The 12,343-nt window shown below is 36.3% G+C and overlaps 1 protein-coding gene across 1 annotated transcript; it reads right to left on the bottom strand.

The window, feature by feature from the left end:
- Window positions 1-1,918: 1,918 nt before the first annotated feature.
- On the bottom strand, window positions 1,919-4,975 carry LOC115450302 (gloverin). The gene is made up of 5 exons (XM_030178302.2): window positions 4,944-4,975; window positions 4,253-4,341; window positions 3,500-3,623; window positions 2,715-2,900; window positions 1,919-2,087 (listed from the first exon to the last, which is right to left on the bottom strand). Exons 2-5 carry the CDS (start codon window positions 4,333-4,335, stop codon window positions 1,953-1,955), a joined length of 528 nt encoding a protein of 175 aa, XP_030034162.2. The 5' UTR covers window positions 4,336-4,341; window positions 4,944-4,975; the 3' UTR covers window positions 1,919-1,952.
- Between the last annotated feature and the right edge of the window lie 7,368 nt (window positions 4,976-12,343).

The following is a 12,343-nucleotide window of genomic DNA, read 5'->3' as shown; positions in this document are numbered from 1 at the left end:
GAACGTCCATATAAACTATTTGATCAAAATCTGAACTAAAATGGCAACCAAAACGTCACTGTTACAACCTATTTATACCCTTGGAACTGTTATAACTTATTTATTGACTTGAACAACAAATAATTTTACTTATTTGACTAATACTTTTTATTCAAATCCAGGTTAACACTTAGACTTGAATTCTTATATCATGAGTGCCAACTGTACAAAACTACAAGCTGTCAATATTGACCATACTAATCAGTTTGAATGGATAGCAGTTCAATTCAGTTGAACACAGTGAATGTTCGGAATGCCAAATCTAGTACATAGTACATAATATATTATATATATCAATGCTACTAACAATGTTTTTTTTTTTGTACGAGGATGGCAAAGTGACCCAACTACGCCTGATAAGCTTTGTAAAGCCCAGATTGAGTGTTACTTATGAGATATAATTATCCCTCGTCAGTCGACATAATTATGCCGGCCTCGCTATAATCAAAGTATCGAATGTAGGAACATTGATACTGTTATCTACTAGTTATTCCGAACTTATATCTAGAATCTAGGTATATGACAAATCTAGTCCCGCAGCTTTCGCTTCTCGCCTTTTACTTTAACTATTGAAAGCTAATATTATGCAGCTTCGAAGGCGTAGGGTCTTTTTTTAAAGCGACAGTATCGGATTTGTTATACAGCGCCATCTAGTTTGTGTAATATGAATTAATTATAAAATTTAATTTCATCGGTAAGTTTTTGGATTTATTTATAAGTATATCCATGTAAATATTATATAAAGGCAGAATACGTTATGGTTCAACAGTTTTTATTACTTAAAATATAACACAGAGACATCTATCGAGAAAGTTATAAATCATTACGTTTAGTAGTGTAATATATTACACTGACATCTAGCGACACTATTGCGTACTTAGTAGTTTAGCTTCCGCACGTTTCCGTACCTACGAATATTTTAACAATAGCACGATAGATGTCTCTGCTAACCAAGTGGTTGCAGTCAAATATTATAATTCTCGAGAATAAAATGTAACACACTTATAGTACATGCTTTAAAAAAATAATAAAATACATTAGCTTGAAATTCATGCATTTATACGATTTGGCCCAAACAACCTTTATATTGAATATAATAATTACCTAAAATTAGTTTTGAACGTCAACATTCTTTATAAAACACCAAATTATTATTTTACCAATGTATAGTTAGATGTCACGAGTATAGATGTCGCTATTTTCAATTTTGTACAAAGAAAAATACCACGAAACTATGTCACAATTTGCAAAGAATCCCAACTCGTTGTCAGTTTGAGTTTGTACTACAAAGCATAGTTGGAGTTTCATAATTATCCGTGAAGCGTACTTCGCAACTTCAGTACAACGTGTTTTAATGAAATAACTTAGTAAAAGTTAGTCTTCAACGGCCATGTTGGATAATTTCCTAGCTCCCGAGAGTTGCTGTGACCACGTAATCAAGGCAGAAAATATTATAAAATCCTATTGAGATCATGCATTTTATTTTTAAGGAATTTTTGCTTAAATATTTTAATTGATCCAATAGTTTTCCCGTGCCTTTATTTTTAATCCGGGGTGTAGCTACCGCTGTATCAGCCTATACACCCATAGCTATCTTTATCAGAGATACGGGGCCCCCGAGCTTTGGGGCCCCTTTTGGTCCATACCAACATTAAACAAAGCGGGGGCCCAAAAGTTCGCAATGTCCTGAAGAGCCCAACAAATATAGATATAGGGCAACTCTACAGCAAGCTACGCTACTACTTTTAATAAATTACAAACGTCTTTACAATCGTAATTTTTATACGTAACATAATTGTATTTCCTGTTTCATAATAAATGTATAAAAAACGACTCTAAGTAAATAGGTATGAAGTTGTTTTCAGAATAAAAATCATAATTAATAAAAAAATAATTTAATAACTTAACAAACTTCACCATCTATGCTGGAAGAGACCTTGGAAGCCGACATCAGGCTTCCCATGTCCAAGCGTCTGAGACAGAGTGCCTCCCGCAGATAAATCCGTGTTCTTCCCAAGTTGCCACACGCCTGATCCACTGGCAGTCAGCTGTAAACAAAAAATATTTAGTCAGACCAAGCGGAGCGTGAAGAAGCAATTAAGTACTTATTATTGCTTTGAATGACGAGACGAGCTTTTCGCCTGATGGTAAGCCATACGACCGCCCATAAACAGCAGAAACACCATCCTACACCGTCAATTATAAAGTATTGTTTAGTATTCTTCTGCGCTCGCCATCTTGAGACATGAGACGTTATTATGTCGAGTAGTTACACTGGCTATAATGTCCTTCTAACCGGAACACAACAGTGACAACACACAGCTTCTTGACGGCAGAAATAAACATTGCGGTAATACCTACCCAGTCCGGTCTCTCACATATGAAAGACCTAACACCAGTAAGAAGACATAACTGTGCTGACCGTCTGGAGATGTATTTGATGCCGGTCGGCTTCATTTAACATCAGGTGATCGGACCATCAACAGCTAAACTAAATTTAAAATGTATCATTGTAACTGACTTTTCGGACGAACAAACACCTCAGTTACCTATGACCATGAAGGCTGCAGTCTTTGAAACGTCGGGAGATAATTATAATATAAAACCGCAAAAATCCGAACATAAGAAAGACATATAATAACAATAGAAAAATTGTATCAACCAGATCCACTTACCCCAGTCCTACCGCCAATGCTCTTGGTCACATCAAGAGCAGCGTTAGCATTCTTGTTGGCCCAGTCAAGCCGGCCGCCGAAGTTGGTGCTGTCTCCGTAAGGTCCGAGGACCCTGGACCCGTAACCCTGTCCTGTCAGTTTGCCGCGGTGATCATCGAAGAATTGGTGTTGATAGCCTCCTTTACCCTGGAGGATTAGAGAATTGGTAGGTTTAGTTTTTGAATGTCGGATGCAGTACTACTGTCTCAGGTACATTTCTCAGTTTGGATAATGTGATATAAGGAAAGATCTGCTTATACTAAACTCGTTGTCTGCGATTGTGTTCGGGTAATCTCTAAAGGCGTTCTCCAGAGACACATTTCTAAACTCAGAGCTGAGCGGAAAATATAATTTTACAAGTAGGATTCAAATTTGAGATGTCAGAATGGCAGTAATATCACAATTCAACTACGTCACTCAAGCAGTCTAAACAAAAACAAACACACATCATGCCTTTAATCCCGAAGAGGTAGAAAGAAAAGCAACCAGAGATCTCACTTTACGCCGTGTATTCCGGCCCATTATGTGATAAAGGTTGAGCCCATCATCATTCGAACATAAATTCCATACTCCAGGCTAATACTGAACAAAAAATCCCTTTATCTCTTTTCCCAACCCTGGATTCGAACTCAAAACCTTTGAGCATAGGGATACAACTACGGCACTCCGGTAGTACAATATCAAGGTCTCTGCAGCCCAAAGAACTACAAAAGAATCTTTACGGTTAGTTGGTGTGAGAAACTTACGAAAAGACCCTGGTCATTCTGTCCCAGAGTTCCGAAGACCTTCCCATTGTTGCCGACTTGCTTGTCCCAGGTCACGTCTCTGGGATGGCGGACTTGTTTGGAGTACTTGTAATATTCTGGATATCTGTAAATAGGATAATGGTCATTATCAAGGAAGAGTCTCCTGTAAAGAATGCAAGAGTTTTTATAATTTAGATTTTAATGATTGCGCTGGTGGATTTATTGCGTAGGCCATCTCCATACCAAATTTCAGCGAAATCCGTTGCGTAGTTCTTCAGTTTCGCGTTCAGACAGCTAGACATATGTGGTAGGGACTTTGTTTTAAAATATGCTTTAAGGATTTTAAGAGGAACAATTCCATCACACATGATTGTTGCGTAGCTTTAACCGTTTACACAGGACACGCAACGGAAGCTCTCAGTAGGAATGCATTTTCCCCGTTTTTATAACATTTTTCATTACTATTCCATCCCTTTTAGTCACAGCGTGATATTATATAGCCTATAGATCTCCTCGATATATGGGCTATCCAACACGTAAAGAATTTTTCAATTTGAACTCGTAATTCCTGATATTAAGGCGTTCAAACAGATAAACTTTTCAGCTTTATATAAATATAGGTTTAAGTAACGTAATTTTAGATCATAAATAATACCTAATTATGAGTAGACGTATTTAACATACAGAGCTAGTGAGCTTAAACATTACTGCAAAAACATCCCACAAAAACGATATTGTTTTTGAATCACTTACATCTGAGCGTATTGCGGGGGCATCGACACTTGAGCGCACGCGCAAGCGACGATGGCAGCGAAAAGAATTGCAATTGAATTCATATTGAACTGAAAAGAAACACATTATTAATAAGTAGCTATTTTTTTCTCGCAGTTTTGCGTCCGTGAGTCTTTTTTAGGTAAAATACCCATAACAATGTATTATAGAAGTAATAAGGGCAAACTATATATAATATTACAACAATTTGCATTGATGCTACGCTCTGATTGGTCATAGCGTGATTTTATATAGCCTATAGCCTTCCTCGATAAATGGGCTATCCAACAATAAAGGAATTTTTCAATTCGAATCAGTAACTTTTGAGCTTAGCGCGTCCAAACAAACAAACTCTTCAGCTTTATATAATAAGTATAGATAGATTAATTATACTCCTTTCAAATTTCAAAGTCTGCTGCTACAGTAAAACTTCTTTCAATATTCATCTAACCTATAAATTTAATCTGACCAATAAAACAATTTAAAAAATTGTTTACTTCTTCAACCTTTTATATAAACTTTAGTTTTGTATTTATATTATTATACTTAAATTTTGCATATTATACCCGATTATAAAAATAATTCTCAATTCGTTCCTAATTTAAATTCTAATTTCTCCAAGATTTATTGTTCTTAATAAAAAAAAAAATTATATATAAATTAAAACACGTACCTTGCTTCAACGAAGGTTCTTCGAAGACTATACTGGGATGCTGTCGAAGCTGCATTATATACCAGAAGCTTGGTAAAGTCCCGAGACGACGTGAAAAGGGGAATTAAATGATTCATTGAACTATTAAAAACGCGTTCGAGCGAGATAAGGAAAATCTTTTTTTATTTGATGTATGAAAGATGATAGTGGGTAGCTGTAAACGAGAGGTCACGGCTTCGATTCCCGCCGAATTTTTGATTTAAGGATATATGTGATTTCAACAGGCCGGTATAATTATGCCAACTGCCTAGAGTTAATCGTGTCTCGTCAGTCGACTGGCTGAAATAAAATAAAAAAAAAAAAAACAAAAAAAAAAAAACAAAATATGTTGGTGACCAAAACCCTATAAAACGAGATACCGCAGGTTCGATTCCCGCGCCGCGCTGAGCCGAATTTTTGATATTATAAAAAAAATAAAATACTTTATTTATCACGTAGGCGAACAAAGTTGCACTTATGATACGTCAAAACAAAGAATAAGAATAATTATTATTTCTAAACAACTATTAAAATCACTTATATAACTATGGAGATTTTAAATTAGGGATAAAGTTTATACAAAAGACTAGGTACAAACCGAAGTAACCAGCTCGGGCTGGCAAGTAGAGGGAAATAGAAGGGTAACGCGTCGCGATCCTCACCGGCGAGGACATGAGCCCTAACCTAGCTAACCTACCAGCCTTTCACTAGCTACCTAAGTGATGACTACCCGAAGAAGAAAGGCAGAAAGAAACTCCGGGCTTTCTTTTTTGTCATCAATTGTTCAGTACATCTTTTGTATTTTTTTCCAACTCTTTCTTGTACATAGTCACAATAGTTATATAAGCTAATGCACGCACATCACCGTTACCATGGGATAAGATGAAATCCAATCGATTAAACCTGGAGCGGCATAAAATAAAATTAGCGATAGCCAATAAAAGAGAACATAGATTCATACTTAAATAATGGCGTACAGCGTGCATTCGCCTACATTTACAATCATAGTTTTCAATCATGAGAAAAGAAAAAAAAAATAGTGATATTGAACAGGCAAACACAACATGATCGGGTGGTCGTCTTTCAAAAATTACATTTCATTAAGATATGATATGATTATGTCAAATTAGAACTATAGAAATGTCATTATTATAAAAAAAAAAGCATGTGAGACATGTAACAAAAGACATTTTAGGCAGTTAATTAATTACTAATGTGTGCTAACATGGTGGGTCATTGTGTGCAGGACAAACTTTCCAAACCGTCTTATCATTAAGGTAATCAGATACAGTATAGTATCCTTTACACATTAATTCACGCTTAACATAACACTTGAATTTTTGTTCGGTCAAATTGGTAATTTCGAAGGGAAGTTTATTATAGAACTTAATGCTATTAACTAAGAAAGATTTATTGGTTTTACAGAGCCTATGATTAGGGACAACCAATTTATTTTTATTTCTGGTATTTAGACTATGCAAGTCACTGTTTTTAATAAAAGTACTAAGGTTTTTACGTACGTACATTATATTCTGAAAAATATATTCTTATTATTTATTATAAGTGATCATACGTAAGAGTTCAACCAGACACCTGTCCAGTAAACGGGTACCCAATGTCTATTTCTGCCACTAGGCAGCGTTAAGCACGCTACAAAATATTATAATATTATGTTTATCAAGCGAGTAGCTTTCTCGTTTCTTCATGCGAGCTAATAAGTTACTAATTGTTAAACTGAAGGCTTCAACTAAGTCATTAATAGTATGTAGATAGTTATAAATAAAATAATAATAGCCCTGTAAACTGATTACTGGTGAGTTCGAGTCTCTACTGCTAAGAAGGTTTAGGACTTAGTCTACCACGCTGGCTTAAAGCTGGCAGACTTCATATACCTTCGAAATTATTATGAGTTCTTTAGGTATGTAAGTTTCTTCACGATATAGCGAACGATATTTTATAAAGAATACACACATAACTTCGACATTTCATATATATCTTACGAACAATAAATACATATATATATATATATATACCTTCCTAAGGGTTTCATTTAGTAACGCGATGTTAAAATGACCCTGTACAAGCGAACTAATCTTACCCTACATTTACTCCCTTGCGTTTCGTCACTGCGAATAAAAAAACCGCCAAGGTAAATGACCTACTTTCCTTACTCCCGTAAATATGAATGAGGAAAGGGGAATCACATTAAATAAGTAACGAGCGACTTTACAATTTACTACAAGATTATAAGGTCAAATGTCATTTGATAAAGTAATCATTGACGTGGTGACGTCTCAACTATGTATTTTATATGGCAAAGGGAGCTCTCTGCACCTTAAGGGATATGGGGTCCATAGAGTGACGGGAGATGATTACTCTACGCTAGTAAATCATATTATTAATGTGTATTTTGAATTCGTAAATTAAGTCTAACATAAACCTTAAATCAAAAAACCGAAAAGTATATTTTTTGGCCGAAATTCGTTTAGGAAGAAATCATTATGAATCATTGTAGCCAAATTTCACGTTGGCCACGTTGGTTCTAATTGGCTACGATAATGAATGTCAACGGAGATCAACGATGTACGCAAGAGATATTATAGTGACGGTTCCGAGCAGCTATCTTAGTGCAATAAGATACCCCGGGGCCGTCCCGTATGCGCCGAAGGCCACCGCGGGTTTTAGTTGGTATGCCGGTGTAGGGTATACAAGGGTTAGGGACTCGGTCCAACGCTCGCTCGGATGATGCTATACTCCCGAGTGTCGACATTGGGCCGTAAGACCGGTGAAACCAACATAACCATTCCACTCACCCTTCAAGCGGTGGTAGCGATAACGCATTTTTTCCATGCAAAAAAAGGAGTTATAGTGCACAAGTGTGTGCGCAATACACAGGTACTCTCGTTCCTTCACTCTCATAGTCCGGTGAGACGGCAATCCTACATGACCGCAGAGAAATCAGACCAACGGTTTTACATGCTTTTCGAAGCACGAGATATACCACCGCCAACTTTTCTGACTCTTTTCTGCGACTGAGTTTTTTAAGTACACTGATAGATCTTTATTTCGCAGAACGAGGTGGAGTTACATAAATGTCTTATCTTCCTTTCTTACAATAAATGCAAAACTTTGTGAAAATATTTGGATTGTGATTGGAAGGTGACCACAGCTCTGAAAGTTGGTAGGTTGAGGTGGCAATGGGCTGATCACATGCAGAACAGATAAGAGGCCGTTCAAGTATTACGTAATGCAATTTTTGAAGATTTTTGGCAGCGACTGGTTTGTTAAAAGTATATGCGATACCAACTGAACGAGTTTGAATGAAATTTGGCACACGGGTAGACGATGTGCTAAATTAACACAAAGCTATTTTCTATACCGGGTATTTGCTTCCATGGGAAGTAATTGATATTTGTAAATAAATAGCGCTAGCATATATTATTTTGGGGACGATTGTATGAACGACTTTTCACACAGGTGAAGCCACGAGAAACACCTAGTTAATTATAATTCCTAGTGACAATAAGACATATAAGTTGGCACATAAAAATGTGAACACATGTTCCATTAGCTATCTTCAATTAAATATTTACCGTTCCGCTAAATCATGACGCATGCGCAGCCGCTAGTCAATAAAGCGTTACAATTTAATAGCATTTTTACAGAATGGGTCATCGGTAAACCCCCTTTTTCTTATATTTATTTTTGGCTGTCTAATTTCATTATTGATACCAGGAAAAGAACAATAGGTCACGCAATAATTGATAACTGCCTATTATCACGCATTATTGTTTACTAGGTTCTTCTTGCGATTTCGCCCGCATTCCGAGATTCATCTTTATCATCAACATCATCATCATCATCATCATCATAATCATCATCAGCCAGTTGACGTCCAATGCTGGACATAGTTCTCTCCCAAGATATGCCATACAGCCCGGTCTGCTATTTCTGCATCCAGTCGCTGCCGGCCCTCTTATGTAAGTCTTCTCGCTATCTGACCAAAGGCGAGATGTATTCCGAGATTAGTGTATGTAATTTTTATTATATTTTCATTTGAATGACGACACGACCTTGCCTGAGAGTAAGCGATAAGACCGCCCATAAACAGTAGTAACACCATCCAATAACTTGAATTACAAAGTATTGTTTGATATTCCACTGCGCTCGTCAATCTGAGACATGAGGTGTTAAGTCTTATTACATCCAATAGTTACACTGGCTACAATGTTTTTCAACTTCAACTGTGACTACACACTGCTGCTTAACGGCAGAAATAGTAATTACAGTAATACCTACCCAGGCGGACACTCACATATGCTAAACTTACAGTATATCCTTGAAACAAGCTGTTCGTAAGCTGACACTTAGGACTCTATTTCGCTTATCATCAGTGGGGTTCTATTGAGCCTATATAAAAAAACCGAATAAGTGCGACTTGGCCTCGCTCACCAAGAGTTCCATACATACTTGAGGTATGATGTTATAAGTTTACAAACTTAACTTTACCGTTCGACTCGGTTATTACAACAAACTTGTTATTAAAGTACATATTGTATGGTTTTCAGATGTTTACATATGCTAAGAAATTGTTTCATGCCAAGTTTTACGAGTCTAGGTCGACGGTAAGTACCCGATAGGTTATAATTTCCTTGTGAAATCGCAAATTACGCGAGAATATGCAACATGAATGATCATATATTTCGATCGCGTTGACTTATAATAATATCAGCCCTGTATTATACACTGTCCAACTGTTGAGCACGGGCCTCCTCTACTATTGAGAGGGATTAGGCCTTAGTCCAGCACGCTGGCCTAGTGCGGATTGGTAGACTTCACACACCCTTGAAATTTCTATAGTGAACATCTTAAGTACGCAGGCTTCCTCACGATGTTTTCCTTCACCGTTAAAGCAAGCGATAATTCACAAGGATACACACATATTTTTTTTGTTTAGAAAAGTCAGATTTGTGTGCCCTTGGGATTTGAGCCTGCGGACATTCGTCTCGGCAGTCCGTTCCACAACCAACTAGGCTATCGCCGTGTTGACTTACAGTTTTGATTTCTTCACAGCTGAAAGACACCATTAACCAGAGTATTTGATGTAAATTTCAACTTGATACCTTTACGCGTACCTCAAAATAAGGGTCTTGACACACGGACTACAAAGTGATCCAAAAAAGCATTAAGTAGTCCTCGTTCTCTGAACTGTTCAGAATAGTATACATCAATCCAGGACAAGGCATATTTGTGATCCAATTTTTATCGAAACTCAATGATTTTTGTGTTCACTTTTAACAAAAACCTAAATATACCTACTCGAATATTTCGCCCTTCTTTGAGCGTCATATTGCAGTAAGGATGGCTTAATTTTACCACACGTTTTCAAGAATACAAATTCTGTTACAGAACCTTTCCAAAGTAGCGGTTGACCTGGCAATCGAACCAAGTCCTAATTCAAAACACTTATCACTTGCGATATTTTGTTTCCATTTTGGATTTGTGTTCCTACATTAAGCTAGTTATATCAACTCGTTCTTAGTCAGCTTTCAAAACACACACGCAGACATCTCGCCTTTATGCGCGAATGCGTAGGCAGAGGTATAACCAGGGAACCCACTTTTCACCAAATGTGTTCCGTCCAATATAATAGGGAACGAGGTTATCGCAATATCAGGCATAAATTCCACAATCCTAGCTGATACTGACTAGAAAAAACGAATACCACTTTGCCTAACCCGGGACTCACACCCAACACCTTATTCGTACCACACACACAATACTATTATGCTACCAAGACAGTCATCAAGCATTTTTCAATATAGGTCAAAAAAAGCAAACATTGACAGCCAACTCTTTCTTGGTCAACTCAAAGCATTTTTCAATATAGGTCAAAACAAAATAAACACCTCTGTTAAACACTCTTGACCCAGCGGTTCATCAATCTACGTATGCCAGTATTTGCAATGTACAAACAGTACGACATGCGGCGGGCGCTGCCTAGATCTGGGACACGGGATTCTGCATATTTGTCCACGTACCGTCTACAGAACAAGCACTAGAAAATGTTGAATTTAGTTGCGGTATTAATAAATTAATCTAAAGTTTGAGTGCGATCTTAAGTAGCTATTTAATAACAAGCTCATGTATTGAACCATTTAATAAACAAAGCACTGGAAAATGTTGAATTTAGTTGCGGTATTGATAAATCAATCTCAAGTTTGAGAACTCAAGTAGCCATTTAATGTAGTAGTCTCATGTATTGAACTATTTAATAAACCAAGCACTGGAAAATATTGAATTTAGTTGCCCTATTAATGAATCAATCTCAAGTTTGAGTGCAATCTTAAGTAGCTATTTATTCATGTAGTCTAATGTACTGAACTATTTAATAAACAGAAAAATGTTAAATTTAGTTGCCGCATTAATAAATCAATCTTAAGTTTGAATACAATTTCAAGTAACCTTTTAATAAAGTAGTCCAATGTATTGACCTATTTAATAAAAATGCTTAAGATTTAAGAACTTATTCTCAACTGAGTCGGTGCTGTTAAGTAAACAAAACTCAGCTGTCAAAATCGTTACATATTGTGACTTAAGATACCATTTGAACTGATGTTAATATGGGTTGATTAAATACATACTACCTTAAGATACTAACTAATTAGACAATGTCTCAACTGATACCACAGCTTGCTTAAAACAGAAGCAAAAAAAAGGGTTTAGTTATTTTTCTGTCTGTATGTTTGTACACGCGCCACGCAAAAAATACTTAGAATTAATATTGAAACAGTTTTAACCGGTGTGTTGCTAGAGTTCTAACTTAAATTATAGGCTCCATTTTATTCCGGAAAATACTTACAAAGCGAGAGTTTTATGCCAGAAAAACTTTTTTGAGCAAGAGGGTTGCAAGCAAAAGCTAGTACTAAATAATTTCTTATCATGAATAATGCGGTGCCGATTTGATTGCACGGAATTCTCAAGAAAATTTGTTGTTGCAAAGACGAAACTCTCAAAAGTCGGCATTATACCGGCCTGCTTGAATACTTCGTCATTACGGTTCATATTGTTAAAAGGTAAAAAACATACGTGCGAGTAAAGTCCTGGTATCAAATTCTATTATATAATATCCTGATTTCAAGCCTTCATTTAAAAATACGTCATAAAAAGTACATATGTATAATTTTTTAATACATTTCTAGATTTTTCGTTCAGTCCGTACTTTGTATGCAATTTCTAGTTCTCAGCGGCGGATTTATACGACAAAAACACAGTGAATTTCTTAATCATGTGACGTTCAACATCTGTTTACTATGAATATTAATTAAAGAACATTTCTATAATAATATCTTGCCTATTTATATCAATGCTAGGCATAGACC

Source organism: Manduca sexta, chromosome 5, assembly GCF_014839805.1.
Source record: "Manduca sexta isolate Smith_Timp_Sample1 chromosome 5, JHU_Msex_v1.0, whole genome shotgun sequence".
Taxonomy (NCBI): Eukaryota; Metazoa; Arthropoda; class Insecta; order Lepidoptera; family Sphingidae; genus Manduca; species Manduca sexta.
The sequence above is the reverse complement of the archived record's forward strand: the minus strand, read 5'-3'. Positions and strand labels throughout refer to the sequence as shown.

Bases quoted from the DNA above. Each gene is read 5' to 3' on its own strand.
- LOC115450302 (XM_030178302.2), bottom strand. From the start codon at position 4,335: ATGAATTCAATTGCAATTCTTTTCGCTGCCATCGTCGCTTGCGCGTGC. The intron at 3,624-4,252 runs GTAAGTGATTCA...TCCTATTTACAG, and splicing joins CCCCCGCAATACGCTCAGAT to ATATCCAGAATATTACAAGT. The intron at 2,088-2,714 runs GTAAGTGGATCT...TTTTGTTTACAG, and splicing joins GCATTGGCGGTAGGACTGGG to CTGACTGCCAGTGGATCAGG.